We start from the raw sequence: 22,468 nt of genomic DNA on the forward strand, positions 1-22,468 counted from the left end.
ATGCAAAGTTGTGAATGCAATTGGCCCGTGTTAGGGCAGGGAAACCCGATGGGGAGGTTAATATTGGTCATTGCATGTATTGCTACGGCCTTGGTCGGGCGGCACCTGTCAGCAGGGAGTGTTGTGCGAGAGGAGTAGGACGTAGTCTTCCCTGTCGGGGCTCCTCATTGGCAGATGAGTCAGTAGGATACAACAGACAACATCGTAGACGTGTGTGTGGGAAGGAATCTATTGGAATAAGGACTATATAGGGGAGAAAAGATACTCTAAATAAAAAATACAATACAAATAAACATTGTAGTGTTCTCCAGCTACCATATAGGTGACTTTGCAGCCTATCCAGTCCCCATAAGTCCAGGGCTCCACTGGCGGCGTCGCGTTGCTCTGCGTCGTGACGGCTTCATTGACGGCGTCACATTGACGTCCGACCGGCTACACCGCAGCGCAGCGGCTGTGTGAGTCACAGCCGCTGCGCTGGAAATAGGCTATATTGGCCATGATGAATACCTCACAGCCTGTGACTGTGAGGTATTCATCATGGCCAATATAGCCCATTTCCAAAACAACATGAAAATCACTTTCAAACAGGAATAAAACTATTTGTGACCTGAATGTGAACGTATAGAGCACACTATGTTCACAGCAGAGAGCAGCAATGCACCACTGACCACTTTGTTTTGTCATGATTATAGCCTGTTGTGTTTATACATCCTTTTATCAAAGAAGACCGCTGTAATTACATATTTAAAAAAAATATGCTAGGATTTTTGGGACATCTAGTCACCCTTGTGAATGACGTGAATGGATAGCAAACAGCAGAAAAGCACGTATATAGCCTACATTTAAATATACAATGCATTTAATCATATTTTATACATGACTGGAGGTTGTGGACGCCGCCAAAAAATTGAACCGGGGCGATTTTCGAGTTTGGACGCAGTCACCGGAGCGTCCGACGTTGCCGTCGCCGTCGGCAGTGGAGCACCCTTCATTGATTAAAACGGGAGCGTTCCCAGCGTTGACGTTGACGCGACGCTCGACGCGCCCGGTGGAGCCGGGGGGTAAGCACTTCTCACAGTCATAGCTGTGGGAAGTTGGCAACCCCCCCCCCCCCCCCCGAGGCAGAGGAACAAACTAAATCATATGGACGGTGTGATATAATGAATTGCTTGGCTGCTGTTCTATTCTGAGATCTAGGCTTTGGCTTTACGGACAATAAACATATATTCTTCTTCTTCTCAGCCTCTCTCTATGGTGTAGGCAGCAAATCCTGTAATCTTGGAATTATAATTCTTTGCATTGCAACTGGGGCTTTGCACTGCTTATGGCGATTGGGTGATTTTGATCACTCATTGCTTCCTGCTGACTAATGACTATCTGTGTTGACATGATGATACATTATGTCCAATGGTGTCTAAGTACATTTACTCTGTACTCTGGACTTGGTGCACTTATGAGGACTTTTTACTTTACTGGAGTGTTTTTTCCAATTTTCAGTATTTTGCTTCTACACTACTGTACATTTCAGAGGCAGATATTATACTTTTTTACTCCAATTATTCAAAAAGTTAGCTACTTTGTAGATTCTTATTATTACAAAATATACATTATACCACTTCAACCCTATGTATACTTAGGCTATTCTACAAGCTCACAACGTGTCTCAAACAGACACATTGTGAGCTTGTTGATCGTCTCTTTTCAAAGTATTTTTACACACAAGGAAACTTGTGAAAATGGGACGTTCTGCATAATGAGTACTATTGGTATATTTTTATGCTAATACTTGTGTACTTTTACTCAAGTACATTTTGAATTCTGGACTTTATCTGTAACCGAGTATTTCTACATTGTGGTATTGGTACTTTTTCTGAAGTACAAAATGTGAGTACTTCCAACATTGATTATGTCTCTTCCTTTAGTGCAAGCAACAGAGCTGAAGGACTGTAGCAACCTACCAGACCGTGTATTCATGACTTCAGATGAGACTGGAGGAGACAGTGACGCCTCCATCAGCAGGTGAGCTGAGCCCTGGTTATTGAATCTAGATCAGGGGTCTTCAATGTTTTCAGGCCAAGGACCCCTTGGTTGAGAGGGAGATGAAATTCCATATAGTTTCATCGTTTGACAGCACAATCATCAGTGTATTTTGGGTTCATGTAAATTTGTTGCCTGGCGTTGCCAGCCTCTATCACACACTTCGTTTTGGGAAGAGAGTATGGGATTTCAGGAAGAGTTTTCATTTCTGGGGTTTGCCCCAAGCCTACTGAAACCACATGCCCTAAGCATACAACCCTGATTGGCCAACCCTTGAAGCTGGTTGAGGAAATAGAATCTCAATGGATCGGTGCCAGACCGTACTACAACACCACTACCGCCAGGGGGTGTTGTTGTGTTCAGTCTGGTTTATTAACCAGGAAAGTAAATTTGTGTTTCCAGATATTTAACCACTTGAATCGTCAATACTTAATAAACTTGACCTATCACTTATTCTGCTCTTTTCCCCCTCTACAAGAAACCTCTTTGCCAAAATACTGCGATGCGTTGTGAGCTTGTAGATCGGCTATTTTTGGCTAAAGTTCTCCGAATATGGACGTTAGGCTTCAAGTGGTTAAAAGAAGAAAAAATATTTCTACTAGTAAGAAACCTGAGGGTGACCTCAGGGTGACATGCGCCAATTCTTGACCATCTGGCCAACCACAGCGTTTCTCTGACGATTCTAGTTGTTGTCATTCTGGGGGGAGTTTGTTCATGTAAGCCCTATCGCCTAGGGTGTGGGCGATAGGGCCTTTCTGTGTGGAGTTTGCCTTAACACAGCCGCCCCCATATTTACTTTAGAAAATATGTTAAATTCTAAGAACGTTTCGAGTACCGGTTTGATACAAGAGCGAATAAGCGCTACACTTCTGGAATCCTGTGCGTCGACTTATTGGATCCAGGCCTAATAACTTTATCTGGCCGCCCCGTTGCCACCTCCTTGTTACATTTTCTTTTCTCCAGGTGGATGGACATTCTTTCATAGGTGATCTAAGTCCAGCCGCCCTGTATCAGATCGGCACATTGTACCTCATCCACCCTTTCTTCTCTCTCCTTTTGGTATCTTTATCCTCCTCCTGCTTTTTTTCTTTTTTATTCTTCTCTTTTTTTGTCTTAGTCTTGTGTATCCTTCTCTTTTTTTTTGTCTTTCTTGTCTTGTGTAGCCGCCCCGTACAGGAAGTGATGTCACAACTCGCTTCCTGTACAGAAGGAAGGTCACAGAAGGAAGGTCACTCAAGCGACAAGGTTTTTCAGGGTAAATGCGACCTTCGGTCGCAATCAAACAAAGATTTGGAGGAGCCCTGTAGTAACTCTGAGGACCCCCTAGGGTTCCCGGACCCCCCCTTGAGCTAGATAGATAGATACTTTTTTTTATGATTGGTACTTTATTAATTTGTATCAAATAATAACAACCACACACATTCAAATAAACCGGAAATTCAGATATCCCATAGAGCAGCATGGTGGGGGAGGTTCGAGTTCGATCCCAGGCTCCCCCAGAGTTACTGTCGAAGAGTCCTTGGGCAAGACTCTGTCTGAACCCCTAGTTTCTCCCGGTGTGCAGGTTGGTAACTTGGTGCCTTGCATAGTTTCCATCACCGTCTGTGTATGATTGTGTGTGTGAATGGGTGAATGTAATGCACAATCTCTTTGGAGCGCGGTGGATAATGGCGCCATTTACCATTTAAGTGCACTATGGACACTAAAAATAAAGATGGCCGCAGTCGCCTAGCAACATCAAGACAAGGCCGTTTCAGGGTCCTGAAAGTGATTGACTGCCTGGTGCGTCACTGGTATTATTGGGACAATATCCGCTGGCTGCAAAAAAGTTTTATCAGTTTATCATCCGGCAGCTAGAGTTTGGTGTGACCGTGCCCTTAAACTGTTCATTCTTGGAACAGAACAGATCCTGTTTTTCTGTGCTGCCAGGCTGTTGTGGAGAAGATGACTCATGGCCTGCCTCTCTTATTGTGTGTGTGCATCTCTTCCACAACAGACTCCAGTGAGTCTGGCAGGCCTCTCTCCCAGTACTGATCCATAAATATGCTCTGAAAATGCACAGATGCGTGGGCCATGAACACTAGAGACATTTTCAAGTAAGCCCTGATCCAGAAAAGCTTGGTAATCACTGGTATAGACGCTATAATGACAACAGAGTTAAAACGGACTACTTAAATGGATGTTACGCAAAAATGGCTTTATGGTAGCATAAATTAAAGTGTGTCAGCAATAGACCATTTAGCCATATGCCGGTGAGGTCGGAGAGCCATCTGTAGAAGCTTACCGCAAGCAAAACATTGTAATAATAAACAATACTTCTAACATTTATTTTGTGTCCCTTACACGCCCTTCCTGTCTCTATCCAAGTCCTCCTGCTTCTATGTATTGGTTCGCTATTATTCAGGCACCTGTCTGTGTCTATCATTCGCAATGACATTTTTATTGCTTTGTTGTGGGAAGCCACAGGCCAGGGCAAGGAGTTTCATGCTCCGGGCATAATGTCGTGCAGTAATGAACAGACTATGTGAGCTGACACCTAGTCATCCTAGTGGCAATACCTCTTGGAAACAGGAGAGTGTCGGGGTCATGTATAATACAGAGGAACTATGTTTTAATCTCAGCGAATATCCTCAGTGGGAGTATTTAATCCTTGCTTTCATAACATACAGTATGGACCTTGGACAGAGTTCTTTCGATGTTCATAACGATCTGTATCGTTTACGGCAGGTTGTTTTTATTGGAACTTTGGTTCATTCCTGGCATGTGTCCAGAAGAATAATTACATCTGCAGAGGATTTATTCTGGATGATGGGGGGTGAAGCCTGAGAATTAGTACATCATCTTTGAGACAATACAAATCTGCATCAACAAGACTATGAAGGTTTATAATAAACAGTCGCCAGTGGCTCAGGATGTAGAGTGGCCGCTTGGGAACCGGAAGGTAATTGAAAATTACTATGGAATGAAGTCCAGACGAGTCAAATCAGTAAAAACGTGTACATAAAATAAATTAAAAAAACAATAGTTTGTAATGCATAAAAACACAACAAAGGAGATTTAAAAGTGTTGATTAGCTTGTTTGAGCTGAATTAAAAGTTTGGTGGCGAATGGTGTCAAAAAAACAAAAAACAAAACAAAAGCTACTGCCTCCAAGATCAGTGGTTCTCAACCTTCTCAGGCCGTGACCCCCAAAATAATCATATTTTAACTGGGGACCCCCCATATTAGAGGGGGACCCCCCCCCCCCCCTCTAATATTTGACAATTTGGCCAATGTTTAATTTGTCATTTTAGATGTATTAAAATGTATTAAATTAAATTGTCTCTTTAGAAATGTGGAGATACCCTATATATACACTTAAACGTTATGTTGGTTTGTTTACTGTTGAGAGAGAAAACAATGTTGCACATTAAGTTAATCATCTGGGGACCTCCCAAAATATTTTGGGGGGTCCCGACCCACAGGTTGAGAACCACTGTCCTAGATTGTCATGAAACCTAATGCGCTCAGCAACCCTGCTGATTTTGGTGACCCCCCCTATGTTCTTTACTCGGGTGCCTTAGGCTAAACTCTCCTTCTTAAACAAGTTAGCCCAAAATCTAGTGGATCGCCATGAAACTGCGTCTCACGTACGCTCCCTGGAAGATGGGACCCTCAAGATTCGGTTGATCCCATGACCTCTGTCATCTAGCGCCAGCCTCAGGCCAAAATATTACCATCTCACGAGATATCTCACAATCTAATTACAACATTTCCAGGACCCTAATTAAGTTGCTGTGACCCTATTTCCTTTCCTCTATCGCAGACCTGGGCATTGTATGGCCCGGGGGCCGTATATGGCCCTTTAGTTCACTCTGACCGTCCCGTGTAGGGTTAATGACAAATTACAAAATAAACACATTTTCTAATTTTACCTCATGCATGGACTAAAGCTGCATTGCTTTTATTTTGAAGTTTTTTATTTGCGTACTGTACATATGGTGATCATTGGATCGTTGTCGCAATAACAAGCAGGTGGTCAGACTGGTCAGTCAGTGGTCACAAATCAAGATGACCTGCCTTATCTTACCCATCAAAAATGGCTAAAGTGGCTAAAAAAGGAGAAGTCGCTGCCGAATGCTGGGTGCTAATGTAGTGATGCATGGGAGCGGGAATTGAACACCACTCTCTCACTCGCCAGTCCAACACGCAAACCAATGTACTGCCCATAGAGCTGAGCTCGATTGGCAGGGCTGTTGCAGGTCGGTTTATTGGCTGGGGCTACACTAAGTCGGAGGTAAAGCTGTTGCGGGGAACACATCTTGCGGGGAGCACTGCCTTTTGGCCCGGCCCTCCACAATATTTTCTGTTGTTCATGTGGACCCATGGAAAAAATAATCGCCCACCCCTGCTCTATCGGATCCCTGAGGCAGATTTTTAGTTGGGCGTAAAGAGCAGCACAGACTTGCAGGGATTTTAGACTCCAACTAGGCCTGTCACAATTATTACATAATGTCTAATCACAATTATTTGACATAATCGTCTACCGGTAATCGCATAATTGTCATCGTTTGTTATTTTTCATATATTTTCAAACATTTTCAAAAATAGTGGAAATAGCAGATCTACAAGCTCACAATGCTCGCGATGTGACGCGTTGTGAGCTTGTAGATCGTCAATTGTCAACGACAAAAACACAATTAAATCGTTAATCGCAATTATTTGAGTGACAATCGTCTTGTAAAATGTCATAATCGTGACAGACCTAACTCCAATGCATGAATTCACAAAGATTAGATTGCGGCCAATGATGGCACCATTAATTGTGCATCAGTTGTATCTGATGCACAATTGTATCCCCTTTCTAAGATCCTAAGATGTTGTGCAATGATATGTGTATCCACATGCAAATCCTCTTAGGTAAAGTTAGCCGAAAGTTAAACCAATCTGGGAACTAAATCAAAATCAATATCTTTCTTCACAAATGTGTTCATAAAGGTGTCTACTATCACCTCTGAACTTTCTCAATCACAACTCCCTTCGGAAACTTTGTGGGAGCCAATCAAAGTTGGGGGTATCCCGAGGGCCTGGGATTAAAGGGGGAACAAAAAAATGGCCAATATGAGCGTATGAGGTGTGTAATTGGGGTATTGTGGGGCTGCTGAATCCATTCCAACCATTAGTTTTCAGTAAAAAGTACTCCTTGGCCATAAAATAGGCCACGAGACATATAATATTGGCAATAAAAAAAAAGATTGGAGTAGGGTTTGAATTCATGAAAACTATTCAAGATCAGGCGGGTAAGCGCACATCATGACACACAGGATAACATGATACAATCTGACAAGGAACACTCAAAAGGTTTTAAAACATAGGGACTAACAGGACACAGGTGAACTCGAATGACATGATTGGCTAAGCCTTAGCCAATTAGGCCTATTTTATGGCCAAGGAGTCATTTTAACTGAACACTAATGGTTGGAATGGATTCAGCAGCCCAAACATACCCTAATTACACACCTCATACGCTCATATTGGCAATTTTTTTATTTTGTCCCCTTTAATCCCAGGCCCAGGTATCCCGATACCCCCAACTTTGATTGGCTCCCACAAAGTTTCCGAAGGGAGTTGTGATTGAGAAAGTTCAGAGGTGATAGTAGACACCTTTATGAACACATTTGTGAAGAAAGATATTGATTTTGATTTAGTTCCCAGATTGGTTTAACTTTCGGCTAACTTTACCTAACTGTGTCAACTTTGATTCTTCCCTGTTTAAAACAAATGCTGCTGTGGGTGGTAGGTACAGTAGCTTCTTCCAGCATCCATTGCTAAACGAAAATGCTTCCTCATTTATAATTTTCCACGTGGATATTTATTTGCAATCAAATGCAAAAAGGGGCAAACTGTACTCAGGTTTAATCTGTGTGAGCATATTATCGTATGCCCCAGTTTAATAGCTAAACCTCTGATGCAGTCAGAGGGACCGAATGTGATAAGCTTCGTCTTACTGTCATATAGCTTGAGGTTTATTTTAGATTTATGTTTTGCTCTGCAGCACAGAAATTAACTCCCTGGAGGGCTCCCTCCATCCCCCCTAATAGTTTTTTTGCATTTCGGGGGCACTGAAATGTTATGCTGGAAAACGGTTATTAACATCCTTATCATTTAAAAATAAAACTCTCTCTCAGTGAATGACCTTGAAAACGGATTGACTTAATTGTATTATTAAATTCCACATCACTGTTCCTAGATTTCTTTTGATAGAAATGGTAATTTTCAAAATTAGTCAGAAGTTATTAACAACTGCTGGGTCCAGGTTCGGTTGGGATTTTGTAATTAGTGTGAACTACTACATGTTTAAAGGCCCATTTCCACTGGGCTGGATGGCAGTATCCACACACCACAATGATAAAGACAGCGATAGCCGTAAACAATATTGTTTGGATCACTTTTCATGATGTCAGATAATTATTGTTACAATTTAGGCATTTAGCAGACACTCTTAATCCAGAGCGATTTACAATAAGCAATAGGGGTGTAACGATATAGTAACTGAATCAAAAAATATATTTTAATTTGCAATGATCTACTATATCGATATGCAAAAGCATCGTACAGTTTTGTCTTTGTATCGAATCAGTATCGTTTTACAATGCAGATGTCCTGCTTGTTTATTTTTGCTTTCCCATTGTAACCTGTCAAACAGGTGAATAGGAACAGATGTAGCACCATTTACCTCCCATCACATTTATTACTGCTGTCAGTCGACAGCATTTTGATTCAGTTGAACACGACGTCAATGTCAATGACTAGACTGCTGCGTACAGGGATGAGGTCAGATCACTGAGACTTCGCTGTTAGGAGAACAACCTTGCTTTCAGTGTCATTTTCATCCAGAGAGAACCCATTTATCAGCTTTTAGTGTTCCAAATCCTGATCATGTCCTTCCCATCTCTCTCCTGCCATTTCCTCTCTCTCTCTCTCTCTCTCTCTCTCTCTCTCTCTCTCTCTCTCTCTCTCTCTCTCTCTCTCCACTGTTGATGTCAAATTGACTTGAGGCTATCTTTAAATATAAAAAATAATATTGTACAGGAGATGTACAGGAGATGAGTGCCGTTTATTTACTCCAAAACACATTTCTTTGTGTTTGTAAAAACCCCAATAACTTTTGAAAGTCTGTATGTTACAACTCATTTAGATAAGTTGTACTATGAATTGGTTGGATTAGAAGAAAAGGCTGTCTCCCCTTCAACCCATAGAATGCAGGGAGCCAAAAGAGCCATAGACTGCAAGGTTTAACATTGTCTTAGTCGGTTCTTGCAGGAACATCTATTCATGAAGTAAAATATTTTACGACTATTCATCTCTGAGATGAGAGGTTCTATGTGTGGTTTGGGACTGGTCAGTGTCTATAGGCCCCTTAAACTTTCCCTTGCAAGACCGTGATTTATCCTGACCGTCATATTGGCCCCAGTACCTCTCCATATATGGCATGGTCCTTCATAATGTTTTTAATGACCCCTGTCACTTAAGACCTCAACTTCTTTTCCTTGGATTTTCTTTGCCACATCTTGAGAACGTGGTTGATGTACGAGGGCCTGGCTGGCTGACATGATTTGCTGATATGTTCTTTGCAGTTCTTCATGCTTAAGCCCTGGCTCATATTACAGGGCATCTCTACAGGGGCACGGGAAGCAGTCCTTGTTTCGCCACTCCATCTTTCTCCCAATTCTCACATCTGGTGTTTTCCTCCTATTGTCATTTTAACTGTCAATTTTAGGTCACAGAATGGTGAGGTTAATTAATGTGCATTATCCTGGCTAATATCGAATTAAAGTATATCACAAAAAAATAAGCTGCTTAGGTAGGACTGTTTTTGTAGTTTTTCATTTATAGATAAGAGTATGACTGGATGATAGCTATGGTTTAGCAGATGGGCCAAGTTTGCTCTCTGGTTAGCGCAGGTCAAAACCAGTACCAAGATAAGAGAATTATGATTTGAAAAGGTCTACAATACTTGTAATAACTCCCCAAATGTTAAAGTACTCTGTTTTGATTTTAGAAAAGCCTCACGTCTAAAGCTTAATCCCCTTCCGGAGGGGAGGAAAAAAATTGAAGAAACAGCTTATGTTTTGCTGGTCCCATGTGGTCCCACATAGATTTATGTCAACCTGACGGTCCAGTCAACTCTTGTGAAGCTTATTTTTGCTTCCTGCCGCTTCGATTCTCAGAGTTTCTCCGTCACACCAACCCTTCCTACAAAGTGCCGCCCTCTACTGCAGTGGGCGTCACACTGGTCCTCCGTGGCATGTCTTCCTGAACACTACCTCGTTACCATTCAATGCAACCTGCGACTCTCTCCAGAGTTGTAGCCTTCTTCACCTCCAAGCTGCTTGTTATTGTTCTCCTGCTTCTCACTGTGTACTTAAAGAGATGAGGCTCTGCAGTTACGCGGCCTAGAATGTGGCCGTCGCTGCTGACCCCAACTAACTGCTGTTCTCTGCATCTCCTGTTTATAATGTTTTCCACCTTGAGACACAGTCTGTGGGTATTGTAAACTTGTGCAATTTTCTTTCACACCATCTTTTGAAATGTTTGTAATAACTTTTTCAGTGTGAGTATCACTTTTCTTCTGAGTTGTAAAACTTCCAACGAATAAACAGAGCAGCAGGCACTACCAAGCTCCTCATCCTGGCACGCAGAGCAGGCGGCACATCCAGCCTCTGCTTAGCTTTGCTTTCTGCACTTTTTATCCCATGGTTTACCCTTTCAATAACCAATTACTCATACCCACGTATCACATGCCTTCTGGACAGGAGTGGGTTCATTTTAAACTCCTAGTAAAAATGATGTGCGGTTGATATCAGACAGTAGCTGTCTGCAGAAATGGAGAGCTCAAAAGTTGCCCACAGGTGTCCTGTAATTGTAACATTATTATCCCTATCCACTCGCAACTATCCACTCCAAAGATAGCTGTTTCCGTGTCCACCTCGTTTCCACCACTCGTCCCATAGACTAACACTGAGGCTTTTCCCCCTTTTTTTCCCCCCCAAAAAGTGAAAGCTATTTTTATTTCCGATTACGTCATCAACGTGTCAGGTGACCTTCCGGTTACCCCAGAAATAACTAGTGACACATAAGCTAGCAAAGAGCGCCATCCACAGTAAAAAAATAAGCAACTTGTCCAACTCGTCGGTGGCAGTGTGGCCTGTGGACCATTGGGAATAACTCGTGAAACTCGTTCGGTGGCATTAAATGAGTTTTAAAAGGTGTTGCATATATTTAATATACTGCAGTTTTTATTATTTGTTTTTAGCTTGCCACAAGCTGCAATGAATTATAATCTTTTTTCTTGTTCTCCTCTTTTCCCTTTAGTTCCATTTCAGACATCTTTGGATCAGAGCCTCATCCAAGCATTGAGTGAGTATTTCTATTGTCCTTGCAAGTGTTTATTAAAACCGTCACATTTCTGCTGAGAATCAAGGTCATCTGAATGTTTTCTCCTGCGTTGGCCATATTAGGACAGGTACATGAAAGGTTTCCTGTAGCACCAATTTTTGCTCATGCAGTTGATTGCCTTTGCAAGGTAATTACAGAATATACTGTAATTTGTCCATACAGCTAGCCACTGATTTTTTTTTCTCCAGTTAAAAGCTATAGTAGTGTACACATCATTTTTGATGTACAGGTAAGTATGTTTTTTTTTAAATGTCATGGCACCAGGGGCGGCAGTGGCTCAGGGGTATGCTGGTTTGTAGCCTTTCATGGTTTCCCCTGCCATCAGTGTTCATGAGTATGAATGAATGTAATCTATGTCAATCGCTTTGGTAAAGCTCTATATAAATGCACCATTTACCACCTAGGGGCCGAGATGTCTAAAAGACGGTCTCTCTGTCTGTCCGCGGCTAGTCTTACAAAACCACTAGACTGATCAGCACAAAATCCCTGAATATATTTCACTTATTATGGTGAATATTGTTTTACTTTTTGAGCGGTGCCTGCCGCTCTAACGTTTGACAGAGTGTGTTTGTATAACTATGGATGTGTGTGAGTACGGATGTGTACGAGGATGTGTACGAGTACGGCAGCAACAGCTACAGCCACTCGGCGGTGCTGTTGAGCAGCCTTGAAATGAATTAATTAGTGCTATAGGCAACCACACTATTGTTCTCGGTTCGAGAATGTTTTGCAGGCAAACTGAACCTGCTTTTTGTAAACTTTTGCACAGACATAAAAGTGAAGCTTTTGGTCATGCCTCACACACTGTTGTCGTGCTTCACATAAGTCATCACAATATACCAGTAAGACTCCCTAATCGGGAGATAAGCGACCGTCAGGTCACATGTATGATTGGCTATTTTTGAGTATTTTCCCGGGGACCCCCTGGGTGCCGGCCCAATCTCTCCCGGTCGCTCGGGGGCCAAGTTACGGCCTTTTTTGCGGGCTGCAGTGTCGGGGGTCCGCCGCTAGGTGGCGCTCTATGCACGGCTGTCTCTGCGCTGCCGAGGCAGACGTTTATGCCCATATGGTGTTCCATGATGTCAGTCCTCTCCAAATTTGGTCACTGTTTCAGCATGCGGGTATATCGGATTTGGGCACTGTTTAGTATCAGTGATGTTGGTCATCTCCAAATTTGGGCATTGTTTCAGCATGCGGCTGTTACCAGAGTGGCGACACTGTTTAGTATCAGTGATGTCAGATGGCTGACAGACATTCTGTAAATTAATAGTTAGATAAATGGTAAGACAGAATGAATTTCCCAGTGGATTTCTTGCTGCTTGCATCAGTGCAACCACACTTTCCCAGAATTGCACCTTTCTAGTTACTTGCGCCAGCAGAGCGTGGAAGTACTACTTTCGGTGGCATCTGTTTCGGGATGAGGAAGCACCGTTCTTGGTGACATCACTACTAACAAGTGTGACCTGATATAAATAACAAGGCCCAAGTTGGCACCTTGACAGAGTGCCAACTTGCCCACCCACATACATATAGACAGCGCCGAACAGCACCGAAAGTAGTACTTGCACGCTCTGCTGGCGCACAAGTAGGCCATATATGGCCACGAGTGCACATGGCTTAAGTTGGCACCTCGACAGAGAGCAGTCTAGTTTTACTTAAATTTGATACTGTGCTGAAACGTTGCATCATGCTGTCCACATGACGTCCGAGATACACATGAAAGCCAAGCTGTTATTAGCCCCCGCCTTGTTTTACATTCCGTCTAGTTTAATAAACCATGGCGCTACAGTGTCTAGAAGAGACGTTGGAGTAAGTGTTCATGAGAATCTATTCAGTCAGCTCAGACATGGCTCTGTATAACTTGACACATCTAGTGTGAACATTTATTTATGCATCAACGTCCAACCTGGCACCCCGCTCTCTCCCCCTGCAGTCTGCAGTCCATTTTCTCATTAACACACTGTGTCATCATAACTCAACCCCTTGCAGTGATGGATTATAGAGCTTGACCCACTGGATCATGATTTGATTTGATACTGTATCTGACACAGCTAGTCAAATCATCATATCGACCCTGATGGCCTGAACGCCTAGGTTTTTTTTTGTATACTTTGCAATATGAGACTTCCAAATAATGATGGTACTTACAGTGTTGCAGTTAACTAAATGTTAATGGGGTTGTTTTGATATTGATGCATCAGCTTATTGTTAGCATAATTAACCCAAGTAATGTTTTGGCCAAATTGACATTACTGCCTAACACTGCTGCTTCATTGTGCCTTATTGCCTAGGCCCTCAGCCTATCAGAATGCTTGCCTATCGAAAAGTGATTTTAAGCCAACTTTTTGACTAAGGCAGATTTTTTGGGCAATAAGGCTGCTGTGTTAGCGGAGTTAGGCAGAAATGAATAAAGGAAGATAAACATGGCAAAAACGCATCTGGGAATAGAATCCGAGATTTTTCGAAATCCTCTAACCTGGAAGTGAATGGGGCGAAAGATTTTGGGATGATGTAATTTCCGGTGGTATTCTGGGATTTGTTGTTCTAGGATCACTGACAGGAGTGACCACTATCCTGTACCACCAAAAACACAATTTTGACGAGTGCTCGTCTTTGGCACTGTGGACCTCTGTCGATGGCAGTGAAAGAGTTATACTGAGTCATTTCTTACTGTTTTGTTTGTTGACTGTCAGATGTGTATTTGTCTGTGAGAAGGACCGGGGCTACTACTGTCACCGAATTCAAGTCAAGGTGTAGCTTTCATTTTGGCAGAGGAGAGACAAAGTAGCTCTTCTTTACACAGCTGAGTTCCCCATCATGACTATCTCTTCCAATGTGCTATGGCCATGACATATATTGTCAGGTTTTTTTTCACCTGTCATGACATGACAGTGCCCTGGCAGGTCCTCTTATGACAGGAGCAGAATGTTTTCTTGTAAAATATTATGTGATGTAACCACAGGGGTGGAAATTGATTCTGCACACTTATTATTACAGTATCTGTATAGCTTCGAGTTCCGCTTCAATCGGCCTGAACGTTGAAGGCCTTTGCTGCTGGTGTGGATGACGTCACATCTGTGATAAGAAGCACTGAAGTGTGTCCTGGCAGCCACAATCAAACAATGCAAAACCCAGGCCTTTATGTACAGTATACACAGGCAGGCCTTGTTCCTGTACAGGACATTGGTTTTAAATTGAATACTGTACCCTTGTCTTGGAAACAAATGAATATTATGTCTCCAAGACCACTGGTCTTGAAGTGAGTTCCGAGGGGGCCATTATTATCCGAGGGGGCCATTATTAGGGAGTTCCAGCAAAATGAGGAACTGTTTAAATACGTGTGCCCTGTTTTTATTTTTTAGATGTTCGAAAATAGCCAATCAATCTACAAACTCATAATGCGGCGCAATGCGACACGTTCATAACTCTGTATGTTAAAGGAACGAGTCACACAACACATTATGAGCTTGTAGATCTGTTATTTTTGGAGCGGTGAAAGCGCTCCCAATAGACAGGTATGTCCGTGGGTATGTGGGTGGCTGGGTGGCTGGGTGGCTGGCTGGCTGGCTGGCTGGCTGGCTGGCAATACCTTGAGTGGCCACACACAACACACTAGTTAAAGGAGGGGCGCTGTTTTGTGCAGGCCAGGCACACTCACCACTCACTCACAGGCACAGTTTACAGTTTACAGTTTAGGCATTTAGCAGACGCTTTTAATCCAAAGCGACTCTCACACACACACACACACACAGGGTATAGCTGCTCAGATTCACCGCTCCACTTCGAACCGAGGTTTGATTTTTGAAAAACGATGACATATCTTCTTAGCCTCGTGAACCAGCCTCCTCCGGAAATCAAAATCTTCATTTGTGAAATTCAGGGCCAAATACATGTAGGGGTGACGGGGTCCTTGACATGAAAATGTTGGTCGCATCCTCTTTTACAGTACACTTTAAGACATAATAAGACAGAATAAAGCCATAATAAGAAATAATGTGTTGGTAATTAGAGCTAATATATTTTATTAGACAGAAACAAAGACAGAATAGTAGAAAGAGAGAATACATTCTCTGGCACCGTCACCTGCCGCGGAACTGCAGCGGCAGACACTGCCGCACGACCGCTAGTTCGACCAGCAGTCGCACTGCATCGCCGGCGATAGGACCAGCAGTCCCGCCAGTAGGACCGGCGGCCGCCGCACGGACTGGCAGGTCCCGTAGCGGTAAACTGCCCGTCCGTGCGGTGGTGGCTGAGACAGAATAGCAGAAAGTGAATACACTATCTGGCACCGGCATCGCTGGTAACTGCCGCGGCAGCCACCACCGCACGGACGGGCAGTTTACCGCTACGGGACCTGCCGGTCCGTGCGGCGGCCGCCGGTCCTACTGGCGGGACTGCTGGTCCTATCGCTGGCGGTGCAGTGCGACTGCTGGTCGAACTAGCGGTTGTGCGGCAGTGTCTGCCGCTGCAGTTCCGCGGCAGGTGGCGGTGCCAGAGAATGTATTCGCTCTTTCTACTATTTAAGTGTGCCTGCTATGCAATAGCAAAACACTTATTGTAATCCGCCATACTTAAGTCATTAATTAAGTCTTTCGCCACGAATTTCTGCACGTAATAACTGCCGCACAATTTACGCCACCGCCGCAATATATACATCAAAACGTGCGGCTCGGCCGGGAATAGGTTGCTATTACTTTTCTTTCCGATCCGCGTTACCATTGCGACGTAATTCGCAAAAAACGACGCCAAAAAACCCCATTGACTTAGAATGGGGGAAACTTCGGCACGTAATAACTGCCGCACGATTTACGCCACCCCCGCAATATATACATCAAAATGTGCGGCTCGGCCGGGAATGGTGTGCTATTACTTTTCTTTCCGATCCGCTTTACGATTGCGATGTAATCCGCAAAAAACAACGCCCAAAAACTCCATTGACTTTGAATGGGGGACTCCGAAAAAAACCCAGAAACTTTGGCGCCACATAACTCTGCCATACTTTTGCCTAGCAACGTCATTTAAAATGTAAAATGCTCACACAACTTTGGTCTTTTTCCGACCAATAGGGATGAGCTGTAATTGATTAAGCCCCGCCCCCTCTTTAACAGGAAGTGCCCTTCACCAAACAGGAAGTGCCTCTATAACTCATGAACCGTTTGTCGTACAGACTCGCGGCTGGTGTCATACCTTTTCTTTTTTTCTCAATTTTTTTTTCTCAAATTTTTTTTTTCTCAAATTTTTTTTTTCTCAATTTTTTTTCTCAAAATTTTTTTTCTCAAAAATTTTTTTTTCTCAATTTTTTTTTTCTCAATTTTTTTTTTCTCCAAATTTTTTTTTCTCAAAAAATTTTTTTCTCAAAAAATTTTTTTTCTCACATTTTTTTTTCTCAAAACATTTATTTTCTCAAATTTTTTTTCTCAAAATTTTTTTTTTCTCAAAATTTTTTTTCTCAAAATTTTTTTTTCTCAAATTTTTTTTTCTCAATTTTTTTTTTCTCAAATTTTTTTTTTCCCAGAAACTTTGGCGCCACATAACTCTGCCATACTTTTGCCTAGCAACGTCATTTAAAATGTAAAATGCTCACACAACTTTGGTCTTTTTCCGACCAATAGGGATAAGCTGTAATTGATTAAGCCCCGCCCCCTCTTTAACAGGAAGTGCCCTTCACCAAACAGGAAGTGCCTCTATAACTCATGAACCGTTTGTCGTACAGACTCGCGGCTGGTGTCATACCTTTTCTTTTTTTCTCAATTTTTTTTTCTCAAATTTTTTTTTTTCTCAAATTTTTTTTTCTCAAATTTTTTTTTTCTCAAATTTTTTTTTTCTCAAAATTTTTTTTCTCAAATTTTTTTTTCTCAAAAAATTTTTTTTCTCAAATTTTTTTTTCTCAATTTTTTTTTTCTCCAAATTTTTTTTTTCTCAAAAAATTTTTTTCTCAAAAAATTTTTTTCCTCACATTTTTTTTTCTCAAAATTTTTTTTTCTCAATTTTTTTTTTCTCAAATTTTTTTTCTCAAAATTTTTTTTTCTCAAATTTTTTTTTCTCACATTTTTTTTTCTCAAAATTTTTTTTTCTCACATTTTTTTTTTCAAAATTTCTTTTTCTCAAAAAAGTTTTTTTCTCAAATTTTTTTTTTCTCACAAAACAATTTTTTCTCAAAAAACTGTCGTTAAAGTGCGACCCGTCATAACGGCCAAAAATGCTCCAAAACGCCACTAATTAGTCGAAATGGCTGACTTCCTGTTTGGTTTCTGATTGGCTGCTGGCCTTGTGACGTGGGTAGAGCTGCGAGGGCCCGGTCATCGCTGCTTGCAGCTTTAATTCATTAATCGTCCATGACCTTAATTGGGGCCTATTTCGCCAAACAGGAAGTGCCCCTCACCAAACAGGAAGTGACCCTTGATCTCGTGAACCGTTTGTCATACAGACACGCGGGTTGCGTCAAATGAAATAACGCTAATGCTAACACCAACCGCTACACAAGGTTGCACAGACTTAGCGAGCTGCAGGCACACTTAAAATTTCTTAGAAATTTTCTCTTCTAGTCTGTCTTTGTTTCTGTCTAATAAAATATATTAGCTCTAATTACCAGCACATTATTTCTTATTATGGCTTTATTCTGTCTTATTATGTCTTATTATGTCTTAAAGTTGTACCATGTAACTTTTTTTATAAAACAAATCTTAAAATTGTCCTAACTGTTAAATCACTAAAGTTTTAGAACACCCACTCCGTTATTTTCAGCTTCTGAAGCCTTCTCTTTATATGTTTTCTATGATCCTGGCCGTGGACCGGATTTCGCGCCAAAATGACGTAATCTGCATCATCTGTATACGTTGTGTATACGTTGCCCAATCACATCGCCGATCATGCACACATGGTACACTACCGGCCAATCACAGCTTATCTGCTCTGGTCTCCAGGAAGCGCCTCCGCTTGGCTACAGTGTTTACCATGGTGAAGGATTTTAACCTCTTAATCCACAAATCCTGGCCAGAAAATTACGTTCTACCATGCGTTCTACCCCTCCACGGATTACTATCGGTCGCGGTGGTTTGCGGCGCCGCTCCGGTGGTCCGCGGCGGTGGTCCGCGACGACTCCGGACGAAAAACGGCCAAAAAAAGCAATACCGCTACTGACCACTAGTTGAACTTACACAGTATAGCTTTAAAGTGTACTGTAAAAGAGGATGGGACCAAAATGTTTGAGAACCTCTGTCCCTGGTACCCCTTAGTGTTTTTCTGTATCTTTTGAAACCGTAGCCAGTTTCATAAACTTAAAATTGCACTGTTCACCAGGTTTAAGCTCTTCAGTCATATGTAGTCATGAAGCCGCCACCTATAAGCCAAGCTCCCTATAAATGTTTTGACAGCTGACGTCCTTCAAAGAGGACGTGGTGAAGGATGCCCATGCCAAATTGGCTTCAAGGTACTGTAGGTCATTTCACATGCGCTAAAGGTTCAGTGAAGGGCAAGTAGGAACATAAAACATAATGTCCAATTGCTGTGTGTCTGGCTGAGGTCACTGTGTTTCTTCTCCATTATTGTGCTCGCAGAAGATCAAGGCTCCTCCACTCTGTCTCTGTCTGTATGACCTTTCGGTAACGTTCAAACCTGCCACTGTTTATTCCTAATGTCACAGTTCCCCAGAACACATTTTCCATACACCTATTCATATCCCTGTTAGTGCTTGAACCTTGGAATGCTGTGTTGATTCAAAAGGGGGGGAAAGGGGGGGCGGGGGTATGATTTTATTGTCTTGTGATGAGTGTGAAAGGGAATTTGGCCAACAAAACCACTCTATAATCCTCTAGCTTTTTGTCGAACACTACGAGGAATTTGGCTGCAGAAAGCTCTCACCTTTAACGTGGTACCCAAGGGCACATCTTTACCTTTTTGTGTACGTGGATTTTCTGACAGGAATTCCAGTGGTGGAATTTTGTTTTTACTATCCATCTAGTCAAGATAGGCAAGGCTGCCGGATTTAGTCATTGACTGCAGGGTAACATGTCTGCAGGGTAAACAACTGTAGAAAGCCTTCATGTCGAGCTCTAAATGGTTCCACATGCAAGGGACTGAGGGTTGGTGGGGCCCCCTCCTCGCTCCTGGGGGAGTTATGTTATCTGAGCATTTCCTTCAGAGGAGAGTGAGAGAGAGCGAAGTTGTTCTCCTCTGTCGGAGCAAAGTAATTCCATTCCACTCTTTCCTCGTCCTCCTCACCTCCATCAAACGCAGTCTGCCTCTCCCTGTGAGAGTGTTGTACACGGGGCCAAACCAAAAAGCTTCACCCAGTGTTTGTCAGTTCATGTGAAACGGTGCCATAACTTAGCACTAGTGAGACACTTGAGAGGCTGACACCACTGCCTCACACTGTGTGTGTGTGTGTGTGTGTGTGTGTGTGTGTGTGTGTGTGTGTGTGTGTGTGTGTGTGTGTGTGTGTGTGTGTGTGTGTGTGTGTGTGTGTGTGTGTGTGTGTGTGTGTGTGTGTGTGTCCCTTTGCCTCTCACTCCCACTGTGTTAGCATCTTTTATTCTCGTGTCAAGGACGTCCAAATTGATACATACTTTATTTGACCACGGACCCCTCCATCTGTAAGGACTTTGTACCAGAGGCACATAGACGATTTGTCTTTCAAAGCGGCATGATTATTCCCATTTTAGTTTTTCATTTTCATTTTGTTCGAAATGTATTACAAATAATCGATCTACAAGCTCCAGTCAGTCCAGTGAGCTTGCAAATCGGCTATTCTTGAATGGCTACTGAAGCATAAAATTGGTCAAAGTGATTTTAACTAATTTAGCTGAGGACCTCCCTGGAACCCCTTCAAGGACCCCACTGGTTTATTTACCATCCCATGATATCCATATCCTTGAATTTTATTGACTTGTCCCAACTCTCCACTGAGTATTAAAGAACTTCTGGATTTATGGGCAAAGTAAGGGCATGAGTGTGCTTCTGAACTCAAGAAACTTGTAATATTTTCTGCTTCCCTTTGCAACTTGCAGAGGGGTGGCATTCACTCAAGAGGATTTAATAATGATACAGCCAAGTCAGGTATTGGCAGAATTAGCTAAACCACAAACTTATTTGGCTTATTATTACAAATTCCTTTGAGTTATATCCAATATATTATGTGGCTGCCTTGAGTTTGTTTGAAAAAAAAAAACGGTGTTCCTTTGTAAAACATTTAATTTCATGTAAAGTAAACTGTAGCGTAACTATTCAAGATTTACGGGTGCTCCCGATGGGAAGCAACTGAAGCTAGGAATAAAGGACATGGTTACTGTACTGTTCTCCTTGATGTTATAATCTAAACCTCTCCTGGTGGAAACGGCCTTGCAGTGAGGTGGAGAACAAGGCCTTTCACCTCTGACCATCTGGCCACTCGCCACATGTGCACAAAGTTGCACCGTCTTTTGTACCAACACTTTTTCCCGGCCGCTGCTTCCTTGTGTCCCGACGACTGACACAGCCCTGGGTAGGCAACCCGGCCTGGCAGAGATTTACGCTTCGAGGAGTGCACTTTTCTAGTTTTAGCACTTTTTTTTAAAGCAAACTTTATAATTGATTATAATGTAGGATTGAGTTTGACTTTCTATGATGACTTCTGAAGTCATTTCAGACACCCAGAAGGATTTATTTTTAATGTTTTAAATGTTTTATTAAATGTTTCACTTAAAACGATAATGTGTGATGATTAAAGAACAACTATGTACTGTGTACACTTCAGGAATATTTTTGCCTTTTTGATGGAGAGATTTCTTGTCAGAACTTATTTTAATTGCTCCATCTGTAAATTGTTGCTCCAAAAAGCAAAATTCCAACAAACTCAACCTGTGTGTTGCTGGAGCTGCATGATAATGCAGTTGTACCACGGCCGGCCTGTTTAGTTCTTTTGCTTACTGATTAACCCATTTAGGCCTAGGATTATTGACTACTTTAACCATTGAAAAATAGCAGATATACAAGCTCGCAGCGGTGCCGCGCTGCGAGCTTGTAGATCTGCTATTTTTGAAAAATCATGATTTTTCTTTGCAAGTCTTTGAATATATCTATTTAAAAGAGAACATTTGTAAATCAAATATTTGCTTCTGGGGGGTCCCTGGTGCAACATATTTTGAGATGGGGGTCCGTGGCTAAATACCTGTAATTTTGGGGGTCCTTGACATGAAAAAGTTTGAGAACCACTGATTTAGAGGAAGGATTTAGAAGTCGGGTCAAAGATCGGGTCAAAGATATTCATAGACTTGCACACATTTTCACGATTTTTGAGCGGTGGTCACAACGCTCCTATACGTGGCCGTGTGTGTGGGTATGTCTCCGTGTCTGTCTGTCTGTCTGTCTGTAGCCTGTCAGTACCTTTTTTGACCACACATGTTAAGGGAGGGGCGCTGTTGTTCAGGCCAGACCAGACACACACACACACACACACACACGCACACGCACACGCACACACACACACAGGGGGGAAGGGGGGGGGGGGAACCACCGCTCAGTTCACACGGGTGTGATTTTCAAAAATAGCAGATCTACAAGCTCGCAGCGCGGCACTCGGTGCCGCGCTGTGAGCTTCTATATCTGCTATTTTTCTAAGGTTAAAGCATACAATAATGGTTAAAGTGGTTAAAATCTAACGCGACTCGGGCGCGTTCCAGGTATTTGAGAGTTAAGCCCTAGTCGTACGATGAATATCCAAAATAGCCTATCTACAAGCTCACAACACGTCACGGTGCAACACATTGTAAGCTAACCCTAACTAACCCTGTGAGCTGCTGTTTTGGAAACCTTTGCCTTTAAAGTTGATTGCAGTCACACAGGGACTGTGAATGTTACTGTATGGCCACCAAGTCATACAGTAACATTCACAGTCCCTGTGTGACTGCAATCAACTTTACAGTAACATTCACGGGTACACACCTCCATTCCATTCCGAAGATTGACTTCCATTATTCGGAATGGTGGGGTTTCCCATTGTTCTATAAGACCCCACCAT

The 22,468-nt window shown here is 42.5% G+C and overlaps 1 protein-coding gene across 1 annotated transcript in view; it reads left to right on the forward strand.

Moving 5' to 3' along the window:
- The window catches only part of rad18 (RAD18 E3 ubiquitin protein ligase), a gene marked incomplete at its 3' end in the record, with an annotated part of 62,510 nt that overhangs the window by 36,261 nt on the left and 3,781 nt on the right, over window positions 1-22,468 (forward strand). The window contains exons 11-12 of the mRNA XM_080728169.1: window positions 1,923-2,019; window positions 11,392-11,436. Coding sequence (XP_080584295.1) covers window positions 1,923-2,019; window positions 11,392-11,436 — 142 coding nt within the window. The remainder of the gene's footprint in view (window positions 1-1,922; window positions 2,020-11,391; window positions 11,437-22,468) is intronic.

This window comes from Nannobrachium achirus (genome assembly GCF_963921795.1).
Source record: "Nannobrachium achirus genome assembly, chromosome: 6".
NCBI classification, from domain to species: domain Eukaryota; kingdom Metazoa; phylum Chordata; class Actinopteri; order Myctophiformes; family Myctophidae; genus Nannobrachium; species Nannobrachium achirus.